General features: G+C 43.2%; 1 protein-coding gene across 1 annotated transcript in view; it reads right to left on the bottom strand.

The window, feature by feature from the left end:
• Positions 1-7549: 7549 nt before the first annotated feature.
• The window catches only part of NSRP1 (nuclear speckle splicing regulatory protein 1), a 214997-nt gene continuing 199044 nt past the window's right edge, over positions 7550-23502 (bottom strand). The window contains exons 4-7 of the mRNA XM_063955957.1: positions 18479-18607; positions 16812-17019; positions 13318-13426; positions 7550-8630 (exon numbers count right to left, since the gene is read on the bottom strand). Coding sequence (XP_063812027.1) covers positions 7700-8630; positions 13318-13426; positions 16812-17019; positions 18479-18607 — 1377 coding nt within the window. The 3' untranslated portion in view covers positions 7550-7699. The remainder of the gene's footprint in view (positions 8631-13317; positions 13427-16811; positions 17020-18478; positions 18608-23502) is intronic.

Genomic DNA, 23502 nt, shown 5'->3' on the forward strand with positions numbered 1-23502 from the left:
CTCCCAAACGGGCGGGAGAGTGCGGATGACTCTGCAGCACCGAATGAGAGAACTCCAGGTCCTCCTCAGCCAGGGTATCAAATTTGTAGAATTTTGCAAACGTGTTTGCCCCTGACCAAGTAGCTGCTCGGCAAAGTTGTAAAGCCGAGACCCCTCGGGCAGCCGCCCAAGATGAGCCCACCTTCCTTGTGGAATGGGCATTTACAGATTTTGGCTGTGGCAGGCCTGCCACAGAATGTGCAAGCTGAATTGTACTACAAATCCAACGAGCAATAGTCTGCTTAGAAGCAGGAGCACCCAGCTTTTTGGGTGCCTACAATATAAACAGCAAGTCAGACTTTCTGACTCCAGCCGTCCTGGAATTATATATATATATATATATATATATATATATATATATATATATATATATTTTCAGGGCCCTGACAATGTCTAGCAACTTGGAGTCCTCCAAGTCCCTAGTAGCCGCAGGCACCACAATAGGTTGTTTCAGGTGAAACGCTGACACCACCTTAGGAAGAAACTGGGGACGAGTCCGCAGTTCTGCCCTGTCCGAATGGAAAATCAAATATGGGCTTTTGTAAGACAAAGCCGCCAATTTTGACAATCGCCTGGCCGAGGCCAGGGTCAACAGCATGGTCACTTTCCATGTGAGATATTTCAAATCCACAGATTTGAGTGGTTCAAACCAATATGATTTGAGGAATCCCAACACTACGTTGAGATCCCACGGTGCCACTGGAGGCACACAAGGGCTGTATATGCAATACTCCCTTGACAAACGTCTGGACTTCAGGAACTGAAGCCAATTCTTTCTGGAAGAAAATCTATAGGGCCGAAACTTGAACCTTAATGGACCCCAATTTGAGGCTCATAGACACTCCTGTTTGCAGGAAGTGCAGAAATCGACCTAGTTGAAATTTTTTCGTGGGGCCTTCCTGGCCTCACCCACGCAACATATTTTTACCACATGTGGTGATAACGTTGTGCGGTCACCTCCTTCCTGGCTTTGACCAGGGTAGGTATGACCTCTTCCGGAATGCCTTTCCCCTTAGGATCCGGCGTTCAAACCGCCATGCCGTCAAACGCAGTCGCGGTAAGTCTTGGAACAGACAAGGTCCCTGCTGGAGCAGGTCCTTTCTTAAAGGCCGATGCCACGGTTCCTCTTGGAACAGACATGGTACTTGCTGAAAGCAAATCCCTTCTTAGCTCCCGAGGCCATTAGTCCTCTGTGAGCATCTCTTGAAGTTCCGGTTACCAAGTCCCTCTTGGCCAATCTGGAGCCACGAGTATAGTTCTTACTCCTCTATGTCTTATAATTCTCAATACCTTGGTTATGAGAAGCAGAGGAGGGAACACATACACCGACTGTTACACCTACGGTGTTACCAGGACGTCCACAGCTATCGCCTGAAGGTCTCGTGACCTGGCGCAATACCTGTCCCATTTTTTGTTCGGGCGGGACGCCATCATGTCCACCTTTGGTCTTTCCCAACGGTTCACAATCATGCGGAAAACTTCCCGATGAAGTTCCCACTCTCCCGGGTGGAGGTCGTGCCTGCTGAGGAAGTCTGCTTCCCAGTCGTCCACTCCCGGAATGACAGTGCTGACAGTGCTATCACATGATTTTCCGCCTAGCGAAAAATCCTTGCAGTTTTGCCACTGCCCTCCTGCTTCTTGTGCCGCCCTTTCTGTTTACGTGGGCGACTGCCGTGATGTTATCCCACTGGATCAATACCGGCTGACCTTGAAGCAGAGGTCTTGCTAAGCTTAGAGCATTATAAATTTGCTCTTAGCTCCAGTATATTTATGTGGAGAGAATTCTCCAGACTTGATCACACTCCTTGTGTGACTGCTCCCCAGCCTCTCAGGCTGGCCTCCGTGGTCACCAGCATCCAATCCTGAATGCCGAATCTGCGGCCCTCTAGAAGATGAGCACTCTGTAATCACCACAGGAGAGACACCCTTGTCCTTGGATATAGGGTTATCCGCTGATGCATCTGAAGATGCGATCCGGACCATTTGTCCAGCAGATCCCACTGAAGAGTTCTTGCGTGAAATCTGCCGAATGGAAGCGCTTCGTAATAAGCCACCATTTTTACCAGGACTCTTGTGCAATGATGCACTGACACTTTTCCTGGTTTTAGGAGGATCCCGATTAGCTCGGATAACTCCCTGGCTTTCTCCTCTGGGAGAAACACCTTTTCCTGGACTGTGTCCAGAATCATCACTAGGACCAGCAGACGTGTCGTCGGAACAACTGCGGTTTTGGAATATTTAGAATCCACCCGTGCTGTCGTAGAACTACTTGAGATAGTGCTACTCCGACCTCCAACTGTTCTCTGGACCTTGTTCTTATCAGGAGGTCGTCCATTTTCTTTGAAGACGAATCCTCCTTTCGGTCATTACCTTGGTAAGGACCCGGGGTGCCTTGGACAATCCAACGGCATCGTCTTGAAACTGATAGTGACAGTTCTGTACCACGAACCTGAGGTACCCTTGGTGAGAAAAGGCAAATTTTGGGACATGGAGGTAAGCATCCCTGATGTCCCGGGACACCATATAGTCCCCTTGTTCTTTGCTATCACTGCTCTGAGTGACTCCATCTGGATTTGAACCCTTGCAAGTGTTCAAATTTTTCAGATTTAGAATAGGTCTCACCTAGCCTTCAGTACCACCATATAGTGTGGAGTAATACCCCTTTCCTTGTTGTCGGAGGGGTAATTTTATTATCACCTGCTGGGAATACAGCTTGTGAATTGTTTTCAATACTGCCTCCCTGTCGGAGGGAGACATTGGTACAGCAGACTACAGGAACCTGCGAGGGGGGAAACCTCTCGACATTCCAATCTGTACCCCTTGGATACTACTTGTAGGATCCAGGGGTCCTGTACGGTCCCAGCGTCATGCTGAGAACTTGGTAGAAGCGGTGGAGGGCTTCTGTTCCTGGGAATGGGCTGCCTGCTGCAGTCTTCTTCCCTTTCCTCTATCCCTGGGCAGATATGACTCTTATAGGGACGAAAGGACTGAGGCTGAAAAGACGGTGTCTTTTTCTGCAGAGATGTGACTTAGGGTAAAAAACGGTGGATTTTCCAGCAGATGCCCTGGCCACCAGGTCCCATGGACCGACCCCAAATAACTCCTCCCCTTTATACGGCAATACATCTTTGTGCCGTTTGGAATCTGCATCACCTGACCACTGTCGTGTCCATAAACATCTTCTTGCAGATATGGACATCGCATTTACTCTTGATGCCAGAGTGCAAATATCCCTCTGCGCATCTCGCATATATAGAAATGCATCCTTTAAATGCTCTATATTCAATAAAATACTGTCCCTGTCAAAGGTATCAATATTTTTAGTCAGGGAATCCGACCAAGCCACCTCAGCTCTGCACATCCAGGCTGAGGCGATCGCTGGTCGCAGTATAACACCAGCATGTGTGTGTATACTTTTTAGGATATTTTTCAGCCTCCTATCAAGCTGGCTCCTTAAGTACGGCCCTATCCGTAGATGGTACCGCCACTTGTTCTGATAAGCGTGTGAGCGCCTTATCCACCCTGAGGGGTGTTTCCCACCGCGCCTTAACTTCTGGCGGGAAAGGGTATACCGCCAATAATTTTCTATCGGGGGAAACCCACGCATCATCACACACTTCATTTAATTTATCTGATTCAGGAAAAACTACAGGTAGTTTTTTCACCTCACACATAATACCCTTTTTTGTGGTACTTGGAGTATCAGAAATATGTAACACCTCCTTCATTGCCCTTAACGTGTGGCCCTAAAAGAAAATACGTTTGTTTCTTCACCGTCGACACTGAAATCAGTGTCCGTGTCTGGGTCTGTGTCGACCGACTGAGGTAAATGGGCATTTTTCAGCCCCTGACGGTGTTTGAGACGCCTGGACAAATACTAATTTGTTCGCCGGCCCTCTCATGTCGTCAACCGGCTTGCAGCGTGTTGACATTGTCATGTAATTTCCATAAATAAGCCATCCATTCCGGTGTCGACTCCCTAGAGAGTGACATCACCATTACAGGCAATTTGCTCCGCCTCCTCACCAATATTTTCCTCATACATGTCGACACACACGTACCGACATACAGCACACACATAGGGAATGCTCTGATAGAGGACAGGACCCACTAGCCCTTTGGGGAGACAGAGGGAGAGTTTGCCAGCACACACCAAAACGCTATAATTATCCAGGGACAACCTTTATATAAGTGTTCCTTTTATAGCATTTTAATATATATACATATCGCCAAATCAGTGCCCCCCCTCTCTGTTTTAACCCTGTTTCTGTAGTGCAGTGCAGGGGAGATCATGGGAGCCTTCCCACCAGCCTTTCTGTGAGGGAAAATGGCGCTGTGTGCTGAGGAGAATAGGCCCCGCCCCCTTTTTGGCGGGCTTCTTCTCCGGAGTTTTAGATATCTGGCAGGGGTTAAATACATCCATATAGCCTCAAGGGCTATATGTGATGTATTTTTCGCCATACAGGTATTATACATTGCTGCCCAGGGCGCCCCCCCCAGCGCCCTGCACCCTCCGTGACCGCTGTGTGAAGTGTGCTGACAACAATGGCGCACAGCTGCAGTGCTGTGTGCTACCTGATGAAGACTGAGAGTCTTCTGCCGCCTGGTTCCGGACCTCTTCATCTTCAGCATCTGCAAGGGGGGTCGGCGGCGCGGCTCCGGGACGAACCCCAGGGCGAGCCCTGTGTTCCGACTCCCTCTGGAGCTATGTCCAGTAGCCTAAGAATCCAATCCATCCTGCACGCAGGTGAGTTGAAAATCTCTCCCCTAAGTCCCTCGATGCAGTGAGCCTGTTGCCAGCAGGACTCACTGAAAATAAAGAACCTAAAAACTTTTTCTAAGCAACTCTTTAAGAGAGCCACCTAGATTGCACCCTTCTCGGCCGGGCACAAAAACCTAACTGAGGCTTGGAGGAGGGTCATAGGGGGAGGAGCCAGTACACACCATGTGATCCTAAAAGCTTGCTTTTGTGCCCTGTCTCCTGCGGAGCCGCTATTCCCCATGGTCCTGACGGAGTCCCCAGCATCCACTAGGACGTTAGAGAAATAGATATTTTTTCTTTGTTTGCATCTTTGCAAAACCCTAGTTAAAAATATAAGATCTCAACTTGATATTTTGAAAGAACAAACCTAAACATTAATGAATAAACACAAAGTTTGTGCTTAATTTCCCCAGAAATAATTTTTCAAATGTTTAAAAGTCTGTGAACTAGAATCTCTAATTAAATATAGTTCCACAAACACTGCAGCTCAAAATCAGGCCTACCCCTCAAGCTGGGGAAGGAACTGAGAGGGGTGCAAATGTGTGTTTTTTACAGCGTACTTTCACTTCACTGTGTGCTATTTCTGTAATCTGTACCTCCACTGATTGCACAACCTTGCCAGCAGCAACCTACACAGTGTACCCCAGATGGCTGCCTCGGATGGTTCCTACGTGGGCATGGTGTACTTCATGTGGATCTTTCCGTGCAGGGTATAGCATGTGTCAATTTTCCCATATGTGCATTTGGCCCTTGTATGGCTCATCTCCCACAGTGTAACCTTTGTAGTGCGCCCAACATGGCTGCCTCATCTTGTACGCTTGTGGATGAGATGAAAAACACAATGACCTGACTGTTTTGTTGGGACCCTACTCTGAGCGTTAGGGAGCTGCAATCACCCCATGTTGGGGTGGGCTAGGGGTAGACTATTCCACCTAGGGTAATCCTACACAGTGCGCCCTAGATGGCTGCCTCACCTGGTGCCCTGTGAGGGTGAAATACACAACTGTGGAAGTTATTACCGAAAATGCATTCACCAATCTTGCATTATGCTGACTGTGCGCTCAAGGTTTTCTTTTATATGTCTGTGCAACTTGTCTATCACTGTATTACTTAAATCTGTAAAGCACGACCTAGAAGCTTGAAATGATTGATTAAACCTAGCCATTTTGCATATCAAATTAAAGGGATGCTGTTACGTTACCGGCTGTTGGAATTCCAGCGGTCAGGGTACCAACACCAGAATCCCGACAGCCGTCGAAATGCCATTGGCCGGAATCCTAATTGTCCCGTTGTATGACATTTATATGTTTGTAGTACCGCCTAACAAAGTCTTTAAAAAAAAGAAAACATGATTAAAATGAAGCAAACAGGAAGGGTACTAAAATGAGAAGTCTAGATCTAACGTTTGATGGCTACATAAGGCCTGGATGACTCATTAATGTAAGGTGTATAAACTGAATGTATGCTTCTTTAGTATAACCATTTTAACTTTGCTTAACAAAAAAAACAAAACACACAATTGCAAATGTCAAAGTGCACAATATGTGGACAACTGAACATAACACCCATATAACAGGCTCCAGTAATATGGAGCTATTGGAACAGATGCGGGTATTTGCACCAGCTTGGCAGTACGGATGGTGTAATGGTTAGCATTACTGCCTCACAGCACTGAGGTTCAATTCCCACCATGGCCCTCAGTGTGTGAAGTTTGTATTTTCTCCCCGTACTTGCGTGGGTTTCCTCCGGGTACTCTGGTTTCCTCCCACAATCCAAAAATATACTGGTAGGTTAATTGGATCCCAACAAAATTAACCCTAGCATGAATGTGTGTGCGTGTACATGTGATAGGGAATATAGATTGTAAGCTCCACTGGGGCAGGGACTGATGTGAATGGCCAAATATTCTCTGTTAAGCGCTGCGGAATATGTGCGCTATATAAATAACTGGTAATAAAATAAATAAAAACTTGGAGACCAGAGTTTTAGTGAGGCTAGGCACAGATTCTGGGCGATAAGGCCTAGCACATGATCTGTATACCAATTCATCCCAAAGGTGTTCAATGGCATTGTGCTCAGGCCAGGCAAGTTATACCATTTTTGCTGCACCTTTTTAACCACAGAGGCGTTGTCATGCTGACAGAACTTTCCCTAAAGTGTTGCCATAAAGTGGGAAGCACATTTTTCTGTAGAATCCCACTGAATAAGGTAGCATGATTTCCCTGCACGGGAAGTACACTTCCTCCCAGCCTTAAATTGTTCGGTAGTGCTTTGTAACAATGATTATAGGAGGTGAAACTTGTTGTACATATGATAGGACAACAATGAGATGCAGCAAGAATTTTTTTTTTCCTTTTTGGTTCTGTAACTTACATGATATGTAATATGGAGGAAACTAGGTTTTTACCAGAACCAATATTCATGACAATGCAGTGTACCAATTCAGCAGAAACCAGTAATACCAATGAAGCACTTCATATTTATAGTCAACTTTCCAATGAAGTCATCATTTTTGTTGTCATAAATATGGGTTATGCCTAAACATTTTCTACCTATAGGCCATGTTGGTGACAGGTACATGTTAAAGATTTGGGAACCTTGGGTTTATTATAAGGACTTCTACTGTTCTCAGATTTCCTCTCTCTAATTTATCATATGTTTGAATTCAAATAGATATCCAATTCAACACATTTTCTTGCAGAATTCTGTGTATCTGGGAGTGCAAAACAAAGAATACATAACATGAGGCATTTTAGCAGGATTGTTGTATTGTCTCATCTTCACAAAAGTCACACTTTAGTACTCCTTTCCAGAGAAATGCACTGATAACACAACTTATTGCCACACTGACTGCATTCATTTATTAAACAGATCAAACAACCAAAAGTAACAGTTCCCCTAATCCTCCTCTTTTTCCACATGAGCTTTGTCTCCAGCTCGAGCCATTTGTCTAGCGAGATACCGATCCCTAGCAGATCCCAAAGTCTCTTCATTACTGCGCTTTGCAAATTTGTTAGCCACTTTTAAGGTTTCCTCCACCTTGTGCTTGGAATCAGGCATCATTTCATGTTGATCTTCATGCTGCATTTCTGCTGGAGATGGGCTCCTATCCTTTTTCTCAAGCTCACTGTATTTTTTCCCTTTGTCTGACATCTCTCCATGCTCCTTGTCTGCCTTGCTTACGCGCTCCTTATCTGGCTTGCCTGGACGCTCCCTTTCTGACTTATCTGCACGCTCTCTCTCCTTATGTTCTTTATCAGACCCATTTCTCCTCTTTTCATCATCAATCCTTTCTTTGTGTTTTTTGCCTCGATCCCTCTCTTTTTCAGTATATCGCTCATTCTCCTCTTTTCGATGACTGCCTTTCTCTTTTCTTCCATCTCTGCTACCACTCTCGTGTTCTCTCCTCTCTTTAGCCCTCACCTGAGAATCTTGGTCTTCCCTTCTTCTGTGCCAGTCTTTGTTGTCATGTTCCCCATGCCATGCTCTTTCCTGCAGCTCTCCCTTAAAATCTCTGTCATAATCTTGCTGATTATATTTGTCCTTCTCTGGCTGAACTACCTCATTTGTACCCTTATATCTACCCTTTAGCTTGTGGTGATCATCTAGCTCTTCACTGGATGAACTTGAATGCTGAGGTCTTCCATGGGTCTTAGAACCTTTCTCTTCTCTATCACTGTGGTTTGATTTGGTTGGTGGCTTTTTAGCAGTTATATCCTTTTCGTCTTCGCTAGACTCGGTTCCCAAGTCACTATCAGCATCAATGTTATCCTCAGGATTTCCATCCTTTGGCTCATCAGAATATCCCTTTGGCTCCTCTTTCTTTACCCTAAATGTGAAACAAAGACGAATTAGGAATATTTTACCCATGAACAAATACAGTAAAATTAAGCTTTGAGCTTAAAAACTATACATACTGTATAATAATATATCTATCAATCACACAATGTATAGAAGCCGAACAATAATACATATTCCGAAAGAAACTTCAAGCAGTGTTAAATGTGTGTTAATTTGTTCATTTACATCTGACAAGAGGTTATTGTGAGGTTGCAAAAAAGTATTGGATTTTAAGCTTCTCTGCTTCATTCCATTCTTCCTATACCAGAGATTTCCCACACTGGTCACCACCATCACCACAAGTACTCTTTTATGCAGTATGATAGAATAAGAGAATAAAAAGCACTGGGTTATCAATGCGGACACATTTTGCTTACAGATGATGGGCTTAGCCATGGGGACCGGATTTGTGCTGACTTATGCAAACCTATACATGTGGGAGTTTGAGTCCTGCCGTATGTGGAGGGCAGAGTCAGAGCATCTATGGTCTTCTATGGCCGTTACATAGTTAGACTCTTATTATTTGGGATGGGGATCTTTCCACATCACAATATGTTGCTTTGTCTATCAATGCAACACTTTAAAATTTCTCTTCATCTAAAGAACAGTAGGAATCTTGTAAATTTCACTTTTGTAAGGAAGTGGTGCTTATTTACACTGTAGTATCACACACTAACTAACATGGAAAATAAATATTCCCAAAGGCCAAATGAGGAGTCTTAGGAGGAACTACACAAATCTGGGCACTTTCGGTATTCAAGCAACAAAAATGTCATAAGATTTTCAAATGACAGGTTATCCAAAAGTTATTTGGGGAAAGCTTATGGAAAAGTTAGGACAATGATCTGAAAAAAAATCTGATTTAGATTAATAAGAACAAAAATAAAATGACATATAAAACAACAGAACAGAATGAGACAGCTACGTAACATTCTCAGTTCCAAGTACCATTCTTTATCATACAATATTTAGATTATTATCAATAAATATTACAATATACTAAAACAAGAGTATGAAGATCCTGATTCCACAAGATCCTCTGACTACAAAAATAATATCTCCTTACAAAAAACGTTGGCTCCTAGCCTACAAAAGAAAATAGGAAAGTACCTGTTAGAAAACCCTAAGAATTGGCTTTTTAATGTAAGCCACATGCATTCTATAGCTGTGGAAAATGTTTTACCTGTAACCACGCATTTACAAGCACAAAATATATAACCTTAGGCACAAAGCGTAAACCATTTGAAATGATGAGCTTTATACTATTAATTTTGATACAAAGAACGTGATGTACTGGTTACACTGCATCTGTCAGAATCAGTTGCTGCAACTAAAAAAGATTTTAAACCCTTTGTTTCAAAAAGGTTTTATGGATCTTCAACCTAAACACCCTATGCACAGGAGGGTTAAACTATTCAGTTGTATTTAATAGTATAATCTAACTACAGTTTTAAGTTTTATATTAATCTGTATCTCTTCCCTTTTCTTTAATAGCTGCATCTGCCACATATGTCAGAGAGGAAGCACATAAAGGCTGAGCAGCCAAACACTATTATCTAAGTACAGCAGCAAGAAGCCCCCTGATCAGGAGACAGAATGTAGCCCAGAGTGGTGACGCCTAGTTTGCATAGCTAGTGCCGCTTTCAGACATGTGACCTGGGAATTTGCCGGGTTTAGCAAGCTGGCAAATTCCCTGGGTCTCAGATCCATGGCCCTGGTCTGGAGCAGGGTCTTAGACCCGGGACTTAGTCCTGGGTTGTCTCCTTTCATACATGCAGAAATCCTGGGTTGATGCGCGTTCACGTGCAAAGACCCAGGATTTAGCTGCATGTGTGAAAGGGGTTTAATTGGTCGCCAGGAAGTAGACTGAAGCTAAAGGCCCGTACACACTGGTCGATATATCGGCCGTTCTCTTGAACGGCCGATATATCGCGGGACCGTCGGCCAGTGTGTACGGCCGATACGTCTGTGAACTCCGTCGTTCACAGACGTATCGCGTCGGCCGCGCAGCACAGCCGACGCCCAATATATCTACCGATATATTGGCGCGTCGCTGTGTGTGTACGGCGGTCGGTCGGCCGACCGCCCGTACACATGCTGCGACGGCCGGCGGTGATTGACAGCTGAACTGGGCGGGCGTGTGTACACGCCCGCCCAGTTCATGACGTCAGTCCCCTACAGATCGTGCAGTGTGTATGCACAGCACACTGCCTGATCCGTCCATAGATATATCTGCCGATCAGTTGATCTGCAGATATATCTATTAGTGTGTACCCACCTTAACAGAGTTAACATTACCAGGTGTTTCTGAAGTGTCACCTTGGTGACAGCCAAGCATGTTTTTGGTTTCTATTAACGGACTTTCATTTCTTCCTTCTAGATGGTTTTCTGGATCATTACGGAGGTTAATACATATCTGTTACTACTTACGAAGAATGGGTTTTGATGGATGGAGGCTGGGTAGGTGTTTACACAAATCTCCTGCACTACCCTGACAACCAAGGTGAGGTACGTTTTGAAACAATAATGATAAAGGATCATTACAATTTTCTTGCAACCTGTGTTCTTGTATCCACTCCCTACAGAGGACAAGTCTACTAGGAGTTCCCTTCTGTTGTGTATTTCTTGACTTTCCAAGAGGACTACCATCTGTGTTTCCAGGTCATCTTCTCCAGATAACACTGACCATAAGATGTGTTCCATTCTAGTCTCTGCTGTGTCTATAATGACATAAAAAGGATGAGCATGCCAGCTGGGAGACATGCTGTGTCTTGGAAAACATTAGCCTGGGCTTGTATCCTCGAGTTGAACATCTCCAGGTATTGAAGACTATTCAGGGATGCAAATGTAGATGCCGGCCTCTTCGGTATTTCATACTCAGGTCTCTTTGTTTGCATTCCTAGCAGGTGGAGTCTAAATAAATTTGTTCCCAGTAGGCCCTGCCTATTGCGGAGATGTCCTGTTTGGCCCAGCACTGGACTAATTTCCCTAGCTATAGGAGGTAAGAGCAGTTTTCTTCCCTATTCTGGTCTACAACTATCTCAGCAGTCAAGATCTTTATCCAGCGACAATATTAGGTTGGGGTCAGACAGCCTGGTGAAGACCTCTCCTTGGCATCGTGTAGAACAGCTTTTTATCTAGGGCCTTTCTGGCACCTATATTATAGCGTCTGGCTTAATAGGGTGTCTGTTGAGAGCAGTCATCAGAAGGGAGAGTGTGTTCCAGGCAATGTTTAAAGCTGGAAAATCTAACAGTAATTATCAGAGGATATAGCGTGCCTATATATGCATGGTGTGAGCGTAACCCAAAAGTCTACTAGGTATGTATTTTTCCTGCGAAAAGATAGGGTTACTGCCTTCAGCAGAGATTCTTAAAGGTCCAGGTATTTCTCCACAGTCATTGTTCTTCCTCTGTTGATAGTCTTGCAAGCGGAACATTAGGTGCAGCTCCCTATCATTCCTCGAGATTTTATACTTGTTAGTCAATCCTTGGGAGTTGTAGTCGTTTGAACCCTTGTAATCAGTAGATCAGAAGTATCTAATTCTCCTATCTTCCCCTAGCTATAGCTTTTGCCAACAGGGTTTTCATAACTTGGAGTTTTGTCCTCATGTTCTTTCTTTCCGGTTATTGGGAGATTAAAGCGGCACTAAAGACAAAGCCACACATCCTGCTGTTGGTGGTTTCCAAGCTTCACATTAACCAGGAGACTGTGGTTCAAGCTTATGCAGGTCTCGTTTCTAAGTGGTAGAGCTCTCTCTTCATTTCTGGGCATGATACATACACTTAGGATTTCAGTTCATCGTACACTGGAATTACGTTGGAGTGATCTTTCCATCTTCTCCTAAGTTGGGATGGCCAGCTTCTAAGTAGGACATAGCCCAATTTTTCTCAGCTGTCACTGAACATGTTTAAGGTGGAGTAGGTGAGAACGTTCCAAGTTAGGGGATGGCTTATTATACATCATCTGTGGAGTTCTCCAGGACTTTTACTCATGGTATTGTCAGCTGCCACTTTTACAGAATGGTCACCTGGTCATTTTCTGCACAACTTTAGAAAGATTTTACATGTTTGAAACTTTTGCATCCAAGAATGTAAGGTTAAGACATATGGTGCTGCGCACTGCCATAGACCACTCCTTCCCTTGAGCACAGCTTTAGGATATCCCCAGAGTTCCAGTGTTTCCCAAAGGATTAAGGAGACAATGGCATTCCATGGGGGACACTGGATACTCTCCCAGTGCTATTATGTTTACTTTCCGTCACGTTAGTTTGAACAATGTTGTTTTCACTCTCCTGTCCTGTACTCCGTTTTAGTATCCCAGGCAGGTGGGGTATAGTGGGGGGAGGAGCCTAGTTCAAACAGTTTCAGTTTTTAAAGTACGAGGCTTCTCACACCACTTGCTATACCCCCTGTGTACCAGTGTCCCCCATAGAATTGGAGAAAAGGATTTTACAGTAAGTACAATTATCACATTTTTGAATGCTTATTATTTTTTTTAATGTATAATCCATAAACAAATAAACAGATTTTTATATTTTCATCCAATCTGTATGTTATAACTAACATTTTTAGATTTTACTGAAGGATATGCATTATTGTATACATCCAAATAAAAAATATTTACCCCCAGTGTTCCAGAAAAATCCTCCTCACTGAGGACCACACATATTTCTTACCCAGTTTCTCTCAAACTACATTCAGGAGTTTCCTCTTCTCCAACAGTTTGATTTAGCAAATGTCTGTAGAAACCACTGAGGTCCTTTTGCTTGGTGACATCCAGGGAAGCTGTGACAGAGTGAAGAGGCAAAATGTAATGTTATACTTCCAATGCATATTTTAATGATAATGGGGTTATCATGTAACTGTCTATTTACATATTAATGTTAGTGCTACTGGCAACTCCCAAAAAATAAAGAACATTTACAGAATATGCAGGTAGTGATTTTATTAGTACAATGGTCATATACCTGTATACGAGACAATAGTTTTCTGACAGTTATTAATAAATTCTAAATGTGAGTTTTACATATAAATTGAAATGGAGTACAAACAAAAATACATTCCCCCACCCTTTAAACATCTAATTGGGAATCTTTATTTTCTGTCCAAATGGAAATTACAATTAATCCTTCTGGATCTCTCTGCAGCATTTGATACCGTGGACCATGGGCTTCTGATTGAGCGTCTGATACATTTTTGTGGACTGGATGGCACAGTCCTAAATTGGTTCAAATAATTTCTCACAGGCAGGTCACAGGGAGTATCGTCTGGATTATACGCATAACCACCAGTGCCATTGCCATGTGGTGTCCCACAAGGTTCTATACTATCCCCCATGCTTTTTGCAGTATACATGTTCCCGCTGGGTGAAATAATCAGGTGCCATGGCCTGGTCTACCACTGCTATGCAGATGATACACAACTGTACTTGTCTCCTTTGCTCCGGGCACTGATAGCCCAATAGCAACCCTAAATGGCTGTCTAGCTGAACTCCAGGAGTGGATGAGCGCTAGTTGGCTGCGACTGAACCCGGATAAAACAGAGGTCCTTATGATAGGACCGCAACATCAAAAGGACAAGACTGCAGCATAGCCAACCAACTGGACTTACACTTGGGGATTCAGAATCTATTTGAGATCTCTCTCTCTCTCTATATATATATATATATATATATATATATATATACAGGTTGAGTATCCCTTATCCAAAATGCTTGGGACCAGAGGTATTTTGTATATGGGATTTTTCCGGATTTTGGAATAATTGCATACCATAATGAGATATCATGGTGATGGGTCCTAAATCTAAGCACAGAATGCATTTATGTTACATATACACCTTATACACACAGCCTGAAGGTAATTGTAGCTAATATTTTTTATAACTTTGTGCATTAAACAAAGTGTGTGTACATTCACACAATTCATTTATGTTTCATATACACCTTATATACACAGCCTGAAGGTCATTTAATACAATATTTTTAATAACTTTGTGTATTAAACATAGTTTGTGTACATTGAGCCATCAAAAAACAAAGGTTTCACTATCTCACTCTCACACAAAAAAGTCCGTAATTCGGAATATTCCGTATTTCGGAATATTTGGATATGGGATACTCAACCTGTATATATATATATATATATAGTGCAGTGTTTCCCACAGCAGTGGAAATGATAGCACTCTCCAGACTTAGTCACAATAATAGCAAAAACATTTAATCAACAAAAAATTAAAAGTTCATCTCACAGTTCTATGAGTATCAGGTATCACGGACGTTTCGGTCCAAAACCAGGACATTTTTCAAGATGCAAACAGCAGAGTCAAAATAATAGCAAGCAGAGCCACATATATCGACAGCAAGTCCCTTGCTGTCGACATATGTGGCTCTGCTTGCTATTATTGTGATATATCTCTATCTATGCATATCCATATATACATATACTGTATCTCTCTCTATTATATATGTAACTATAGTCATCTCTCTCTCACTATATCTATCTATATATCTATATATATATAAAATTGGCCCATGAGGAATAAAGTGTATATTTGTACTATTTCTCTTAGCAATGACATTTAGGGCCTGATTCTAAGATGGGAATAAAAGGCAAAATAGAGAAAGTATCTTTGCACTTTGGTAAAACCATACTGCAGTGCAGATGGAGCAGATTTAAAATGTGCAAAGACATTCAAATTTGGGTGAGTCATGTCTAAACTGAACTCTAAATTGCAGTGTAACAATAAAGCTGTCTAGCATTTGTAAGCTACATGCAAAAGCAGCCAGTATTTACCCTGCATGTAAAAAGATACATGTATTTGTGGGTTGGGTATGGATCACTGGTGTTTGGGATCCGGTCTGTCACCATACCGGCGAGGTTTAGAATGCCAGCGGCGGCGAGCACTTTATGGGAGACGTGGACAACCACGAGTGGGAATAGTCCCTGTTAGACGGCACGCCAACTGTCAGGATTTTGAGGGGTCTGGATGCTGGCGTCGGTATTGCGACCAGCGGTCACATAACTACATCCCGTATTTGCTTATCTTGCATTGTAAGATGGTTTGTCCAGGTGCACAGCTAATTGCTATTTTTTGCTTTACTCCCAGAATCAGGCCTGGTTAGGTCCAACACTAATAGCACAATACTTCAAGCTAGTGCTTCAAAAATGTATCAAATTGAATATACTATAACAGTTTATAAACACTCATATTTCATTGTATTCCAAGAACATGATTAACACCCTATTGCAGATAAAGAGTAGCAACTTGGTTGCATCTTTTTGTTCCCCACAAAGGCACCCCATTCCGAGTGGTTAGTTTACCATACTAACCATCTTCCCGGTTAGTTATTTACCCTCCTCCCCCAACACAATCTGGAACCGCTAACAGCCCTTTCTATTACTAGCTTACAGTACTAAACCCGATGTACAGCCAATTGAGGTTTATGGAGAACAGGAGGTGGAATACTATCAGTTAATAATGAGCGCAGGCTGAAAGCAGCTCAGGGTGGCAGCTTAGTGGCAATGTTGGACAGAGAGAAGTGTGAATGCCAAGGCACTACTGCACTAAGTGTGACTATTCAAAAATGGACAGCTGCCAAGTTCATAAAATGCCATTAATAGAATGCCTGTATTTTTCCTGTGCTTTCACAACTTTAAAATATGCATGAAAAGATCACTTGGACCTCTGAATTGCTTTCATGCACTTATCAGGAGTATATTCACTGGATGGGAGAGCCTCAGACATCACTAACCAATTGACATTTGCATATGGCAATGGGCACAACTCATCACTATTCCAATGGGCAATAGTCTCAGGAGTGACAATAATCTCAGGAGTACAGAGGCACTTTATTAAGGCAACAATAATATTGTACTGTTATATTAAAAGTACTCAAAATAAAATGTACCCTTGGATACAGTACCTTGTTTCCACTATTATATTAGTTTTCAAACTCTGAGGTATAAATGACAGGTTACAGAACAATATATAAGGAATTCATCTATATGAAATGGTCAAAATGACTTCTTTCTTAATGGTGATATTTGTAGTCCTAGTTGCATCAGTACTAATATAGGCGCTCAACACTGTAAGCACCAACAGAGTTAAATGATGCAGACTAAGGAGAGGTTTCCAAACAGGTAACATAGCACTGGGTAGTTATCCCCACCTTCTAGTGCAGCTTCCCTTTTCTCTCGCTCTTCCTCGTCAGCTTTCTCCTGCAACTTTTGCTTGTAGGCAGATGTGACAAACGCCTCTTTGTCCTGAAACTCGTCCCCTTCCATTTCACGCTCCTTCTGGATCTTTTTCTCCATTCTCTTTTCCTGTTCCTTCTTCCTAACTTCCACTGCTTTCAAGATGTTCTGGATATACTTAGGCTGAAAGGAAAGAAAGACATTTTGTGTATTGTCACAACTGAATTGCTGGAAAGAAATGTGGAAAAGCAGCGCAGAAGGTAATGAGGGGTAACTGGTGTATTTAGGATGACATTTTATAGGGATTTTGCTTAACTCCCAATATAACACTAACTTTCAATAGATTTTGGTATTCGGATGATAGGTTGACAGTCAAAAGATCGACACCAAATGGTCGACCAGGTCAAAATGTTGACAGGTTCAAATGGCTGACATGACAATGGTCAACACAACATATGGTCGACATGAGTTTTGCCATTTTTTTCAACTTTTTCATACTTTACCATCCACAAGGACTACAACTGGTAATAGTAACCTACGCCGAGCGCAACGGCAGTGGAGCACTAATTGGGGTTCGACATGCTGTAAAGTAAAATTTTACACAACCCCCCCCCCCCCCCCATCATGTCGACGTTTATTTGTGTCAACAATTCCTGTGCCGACCTTTTGACCATATAGACCATTTGGTGTCGATCTAGACACTGTCGACCTTTTTGAATGTCAACCTAATATACCAAAACCGTAGATTTTACCATGTCCAATATTTTTGGTTAAACCATTAATGCAGGAAAGAAGGAGTGAGAACCATTGTAACTACATACGAAATCACAGTTGCAAGCTGTGACATGCCCCAGAAATGGACACAACATGCCTGTGTTTGGATTGCCATTCACGACCTTACTTTCAATCGCTTTGCTAATAAATCTTCTCAGCGGCCGCCATCACAAGATCATTGCGGTATATGCGCAGTGCGACTTAGACTTATGTGCAGTAGCAAAAATTGCTCCACTGTGTACTAAGTCAACATTCTATACAACTGTGAATCAGGTCCAAAGTTTCAAGATAAAACAGGAAATTTCTAACCCGTTTCATTATAGGAATTCAATATTTCTTAACGCATTGGTACTGATTGCGTGATTAGCGTTACTTGTTTTATATACACACACATTTCATTACAGCAGTTTAGTGCCTGAACTAACCAGCGTACCTCTCTGCAGTCCTCTCCTTTCCTATCTGTGAGCAGCTAATACACCTAAGAGAAGATATGACTCAACTGTATATTTCTGTCTACTCCCTCTGCGCCTGAGTTCAGTTCCGTTGTTAGTTCTAATTACAGTCTAGTCTACTCCTTGATTTCCATTAATGAGTCGTTCTTTAAGTTCTGCTCTTTCAGATTATAAATAAGTTTGATTGCTGAAAGACCCAATTTCATATGCAAGCATAGGCAGGGACCATTTACAATACTTAACAAGACTGACCACCAGTACACATAAGCACAACAGATAGTTTGCACTATAAAGTCACAATTATACATGCATGGTAAAATGTGCTTACTGCAGATGTTTGACCAGCGTATATGTCAAATATTTGCCATCAAAGAGAGGAAGAGCAGACAAGTAACAATGGGTGGGTGGAACCATACCTTTCTATCCTTCTCAGACAGCACTTTAGCTGCATTTTCCTCTTTCTTCTTCTGAATATCGTCATACACACTGTCATATTCGTACACTGAGGTATCCTCTGCCAGTGCTTTCTGGACCTCCAGCTTGGTCTTGAAATAAAATAAAAAAGAAAATGTTGTAAAAGAAATAAATATATATAATTTTATTACAATGTTCTAAGGATTAATAGGTCGAGGCCTAATAGATCATTAGCAGAAGATAGCCAGGTTCAGCATCCCGCCTATGGCCTAGATAATAGTGAGATAAGCCAAAAAACTTCACAAAAAAATGCAGGATAGTATAGAGTGATGCAATCATACATATCTATTGTACAACAAAACATACTATCAGTATATCTCTGGACAGTACAGTTTAACTTGCCCTCAAATCAACATGCATCAAAATAGTTACCATTTCCATCAGTACCTGCTTTTACGCTTAGGCACAGTGTGCAGTTACCGAAGGCATTTCTTGCCCACTGTGGCATTGCTAATGGTTACTTGCAGGATGGTACATTTTATTCAGAATCTTTCTACTCTGACAGCTTTGTAATTTGGGTGATTTTGGACTAGAAAACTGTATATACGAGAGACATTAGAAGATGTTTTCATCTATTCAGTTACTTTCACTAAATTAATTAAACCTACGAAATATGCCCTTAATGTATTCTGCAACATTTCCATGGATACTACATATTGGAGGTTTGGTCTGGGTTCATTTATTTATTTTTAAATGAAAGCTCGGAATTTGATACCATGCAATAAGTAACATCACAGATGGCACCAAATCATTATTCACACCTGTTCTACTGCTAGGAGAACGGTTGCAGAGATAATCTGGACCTTAATAGAAAAACTGAACATCCTCTTTAAATCTTCCATTCCTGCACCACCGCCAACAGAATTAATGAAAGGCCCATTCTGCTGGGAATACAGCCATTCATGACATACATACTTCTAGCCAGTTATTTAAAAACTCTATAGCTCTTGACAAGGATTTGGGGCTGTGTACATGAAACTTGGTACCACGGTGCACTAGAGGATATCATGCATGTTTGGGGAATAGGGTTCTGGGAGCAGCATTTCACATACTACATGTGACCCTACTAGGACCAGCAGTTAAGGAGAGAGGAATCTGTGTCACATTTTCCCCATAAAAATACACAGTGCACACTATGGTTTGATATGGTTTCTGTTTTGGGTGCCTGAAGAAAATATTCTATCCTCTGCACCTGTTGAATCCCATTGCTGAATCAATACACGTCTTGAAAGGCAGCATCCGGGCATATGACTAAGGAAAACCTATACTATGAATTGAAGAAATGACAACTGGACTAAAGGTGTGTACACACTTGGCGATATAGCTAATTTTTACCCTCCTGAGTGATATCACTTACTATTTCGCCCAGTGTGTATGCTGCTGATGACGGCCAATGCGCGGCCCCGCGGGTCGTTAACGACCCTCGGAGTCAGCCGTGCATGCAGCTCAATTTGGACTCATTGTCCAAAGCTGCATGCACAGCCCAGCCATGGCATGATTTCACTGTGCGGTATCGCTCAGTGTGTATGCCCATGTCAGGGCGGCTCTGGCCGGACACACACTAGACGATGCCGCTCACGGAGCACATCGACTAGTGTGTACCCACCTGAACAGGCATTCATTTCATCATATATCGCATCCAACACAACCCTTCCTATTATACCTATTTTACCCATTACTGTAACCTGTTGACATAAAGAGGGAGCACAATCTCAACGAACCTATGATACCAATGTCCCTCAGCCAGAAAAGAAGCTGATGCTGAGAAAGGTATGCTTTAAGCTTTTGTACTGTAAAATACGCTAAACAGAACTCACAAAACTAACCAGAGTGCTTCAAGAATAAAGACTGTTGTTAAACGGACTTTATAATTGCCAGATTTTACTTGATATTATTATGAAGAAACTATGCAGCTCTGTTGAAAAGTAAACAATCACCTCTAGTACAGAAAACAGTACCTCCCTCCAACACCTTTAGGGCTGTGTCCTAATGTCACATGATACAGGTCACAGATCTGAGACCACCAATCCAGACTGATTTCTGCAGGCTAGACACATTTCTCAAGAAACCCTTCTACAGAATTTAACCTTCCTTTCGTGGATCACTCATACTGCTTCATAATAAATCAAAAGATATTTATAGGTTTAGTTGTCTTTTAAAAAGAACCGCTTTTATGCTTATCTCCTATAAAATAGCCAAGATCTGTGACTCTGTGCCTGTGTGTATAACGCTGGGCGTGGCTAGGAGCTCTCATTGGGATAGCGGCAGGTCTATCACACCCAGTCCACAGCTGATTGGGCGAGAAACGCACTCCCACACAGGTTACATCCAATGGGAGGATCTGCCCTTTGGCTGCTGTGTGTTCCCAGAGCAGGATTAACAATGGGGCTGACGGAGCTGCAGCTCCAGGCCCACACCCCAAAATAGGCCCACTGCATCAACATACCCTCCAACAATTTACACATAAAAATTTGTACAAATTCGAAAAGGTGGCGTGGCGTACAGTTGCGTGGTCTCGCCCCTTCTCCTATACTTTCAATGGAAGTTTGGAGAGCCAAAAATCGGTTCAGACCATAAAAGAGTTACTGTACCTGCCAAAAAGGTACAGCTGAAGGGAATACCACTGCTTCTACAGCAAGTCTCTGCGCTCTTGATAGGGGGGGGGGGGGAGAATAGGATTTTAATACCTACCGGCAAATCCTTTCTCTTAGTCCGTAGAGGATGCTGGGGACTCCGTAAGGACCATGGGGTGTAGACGGGATCCGCAGGAGACATGGGCACACTATAAGACTTTGAATGGGTGTGAACTGGCTCCACCCTCTATGCCCCTCCTCCAGACCTCAGTTAGAAAACTGTGCCCAGGGAGACGGACATTTCGAGGAAAGAATTTATTGTTTAAACACAGGGGGGTAAATTTACTAAGATTCGTAATTTCCGAAAAAAGGTCAAAGTTCAATCACGAATGACATCGACAGTGTAAAACTGCAACTTTTTGAATTGATTACGATGGATTTACTAAGCTGTCGTATTCGGGTTTTTCTTTTCTTCCGATGTCGATGTCATTCGTTTTTTTTTACCTATTTTTACGGCAGTGATTAGCAAAACACTGCCGTTTTTTTTTACAATCAATCTCGGCCGGATCTGTGTGATCCGTGCTGGGGTTCGTATTTTTTTTTTTTTTTAAATTAAACAAAGTAAAATCCTAAAAAAAATTGCGTGGGGTCCCCCCTCCTAAGCATAACCAGCCTCGGGCTCTTTGAGCCGATCCTGGTTGCAGAAATATGGGTAAAAAAATGACAGGGGTTCCCCCATATTTAAGCAACCAGCATCGGGCTCTGCGCCTGGTCCTGGTCCCAAAAATACGGGGGACAAAAAGAGTAGGGGTCCCCCGTATTTTTAAAACCAGCACCGGGCTCCACTAGCTGGACAGATAATGCCACAGCCGGGGGTCACTTTTATATAGCGCCCTGCGGCCGTGGCATCAAAAATCCAACTAGTCACCCCTGGCCGGGGTACCCTGGGGGAGTGGGGACCCCTTCAATCAAGGGGTCCCCCCCCCCCAGCCACCCAAGGGCCAGGGGTGAAGCCCGAGGCTGTCCCCCCCCATCCAATGGGCTGCGGATGGGAGGGCTGATAGCCTTTGTTGTAAAATAAAAGATATTGTTTTTAGTAGCAGTACTACAAGTCCCAGCAAGCCTCCCCCGCATGCTTGTACTTGGAGAACCACAAGTACCAGCATGCGGCGGAAAAACGGGCCCGCTGGTACCTGTAGTACTACCACTAAAAAAATACCCAAAAAAACACAAGACACACACACCGTGAAAGTATAATTTTATTACATACATACACACATACATACATACTTACCTTATGTTCCCACGCAGGTCGGTCCTCTTCTCCAGTAGAATCCAAGGGGTACCTGTTGAAGAAATTCTACTCACCAGATCCAGTGGTCCAGGCTCCTCGGCAAATCCAGGGATAATCCACGTACTTGAATAAAACAAAAAAACGGTTGCCCGACCACGAACTGAAAGGTGACCCATGTTTGCACATGGGTCACCTTTCCACGAATGCCAGAAACCCACTTTGCCTTCTGGCTAAGTGGGTTTCTTCAGCCAATCAGGGAGTGCCACGTTGTAGCACTCTCCTGATCAGCTGTGTGCTGCTGTCTTCACTGACAGGCAGCACGCGGCAGTGTTACAATGTAGCGCCTATGCGCTACATTGTAACCAATGATGGGAACTTTCTGCTCAGCGGTGACGTCACTTTAGGTCAACCGCAGGGCAGAAAGTTCCCATCATTGGTTACAATGTAGCGCATAGGCGCTACATTGTAACACTGCCGCGTGCTGCCTGTCAGTTAGGACAGCAGCACACAGCTGATCAGGAGAGTGCTACAACGTGGCACTCCCTGATTGGCTGAAGAAACCCACTTAGCCAGAAGGCAAAGTGGGTTTCTGGCATTCGTGGAAAGGTGACCCATGTGCAAACATGGGTCACCTTTCAGTTCGTGGTCGGGCAACCGTTTTTTTGTTTTATTCAAGTACGTGGATTATCCCTGGATTTGCCGAGGAGCCTGGACCACTGGATCTGGTGAGTAGAATTTCTTCAACAGGTACCCCTTGGATTCTACTGGAGAAGAGGACCGACCTGCGTGGGAACATAAGGTAAGTATGTATGTATGTGTGTATGTATGTAATAAAATTATACTTTCACTGTGTGTGTGTCTTGTGTTTTTTTGGGTATTTTTTTAGTGGTAGTACTACAGGTACCAGCGGGCCCGTTTTTCCGCAGCATGCTGGTACTTGTGGTTCTCCAAGTACAAGCATGCGGGGGAGGCTTGCTGGGACTTGTAGTACTGCTACTAAAAACAATATCTTTTATTTTACAACAAAGGCTATCAGCCCTCCCATCCGCAGCCCATTGGATGGGGGGGGACAGCCTCGGGCTTCACCCCTGGCCCTTGG

This window comes from Pseudophryne corroboree, chromosome 2 (genome assembly GCF_028390025.1).
Source record: "Pseudophryne corroboree isolate aPseCor3 chromosome 2, aPseCor3.hap2, whole genome shotgun sequence".
NCBI classification, from domain to species: domain Eukaryota; kingdom Metazoa; phylum Chordata; class Amphibia; order Anura; family Myobatrachidae; genus Pseudophryne; species Pseudophryne corroboree.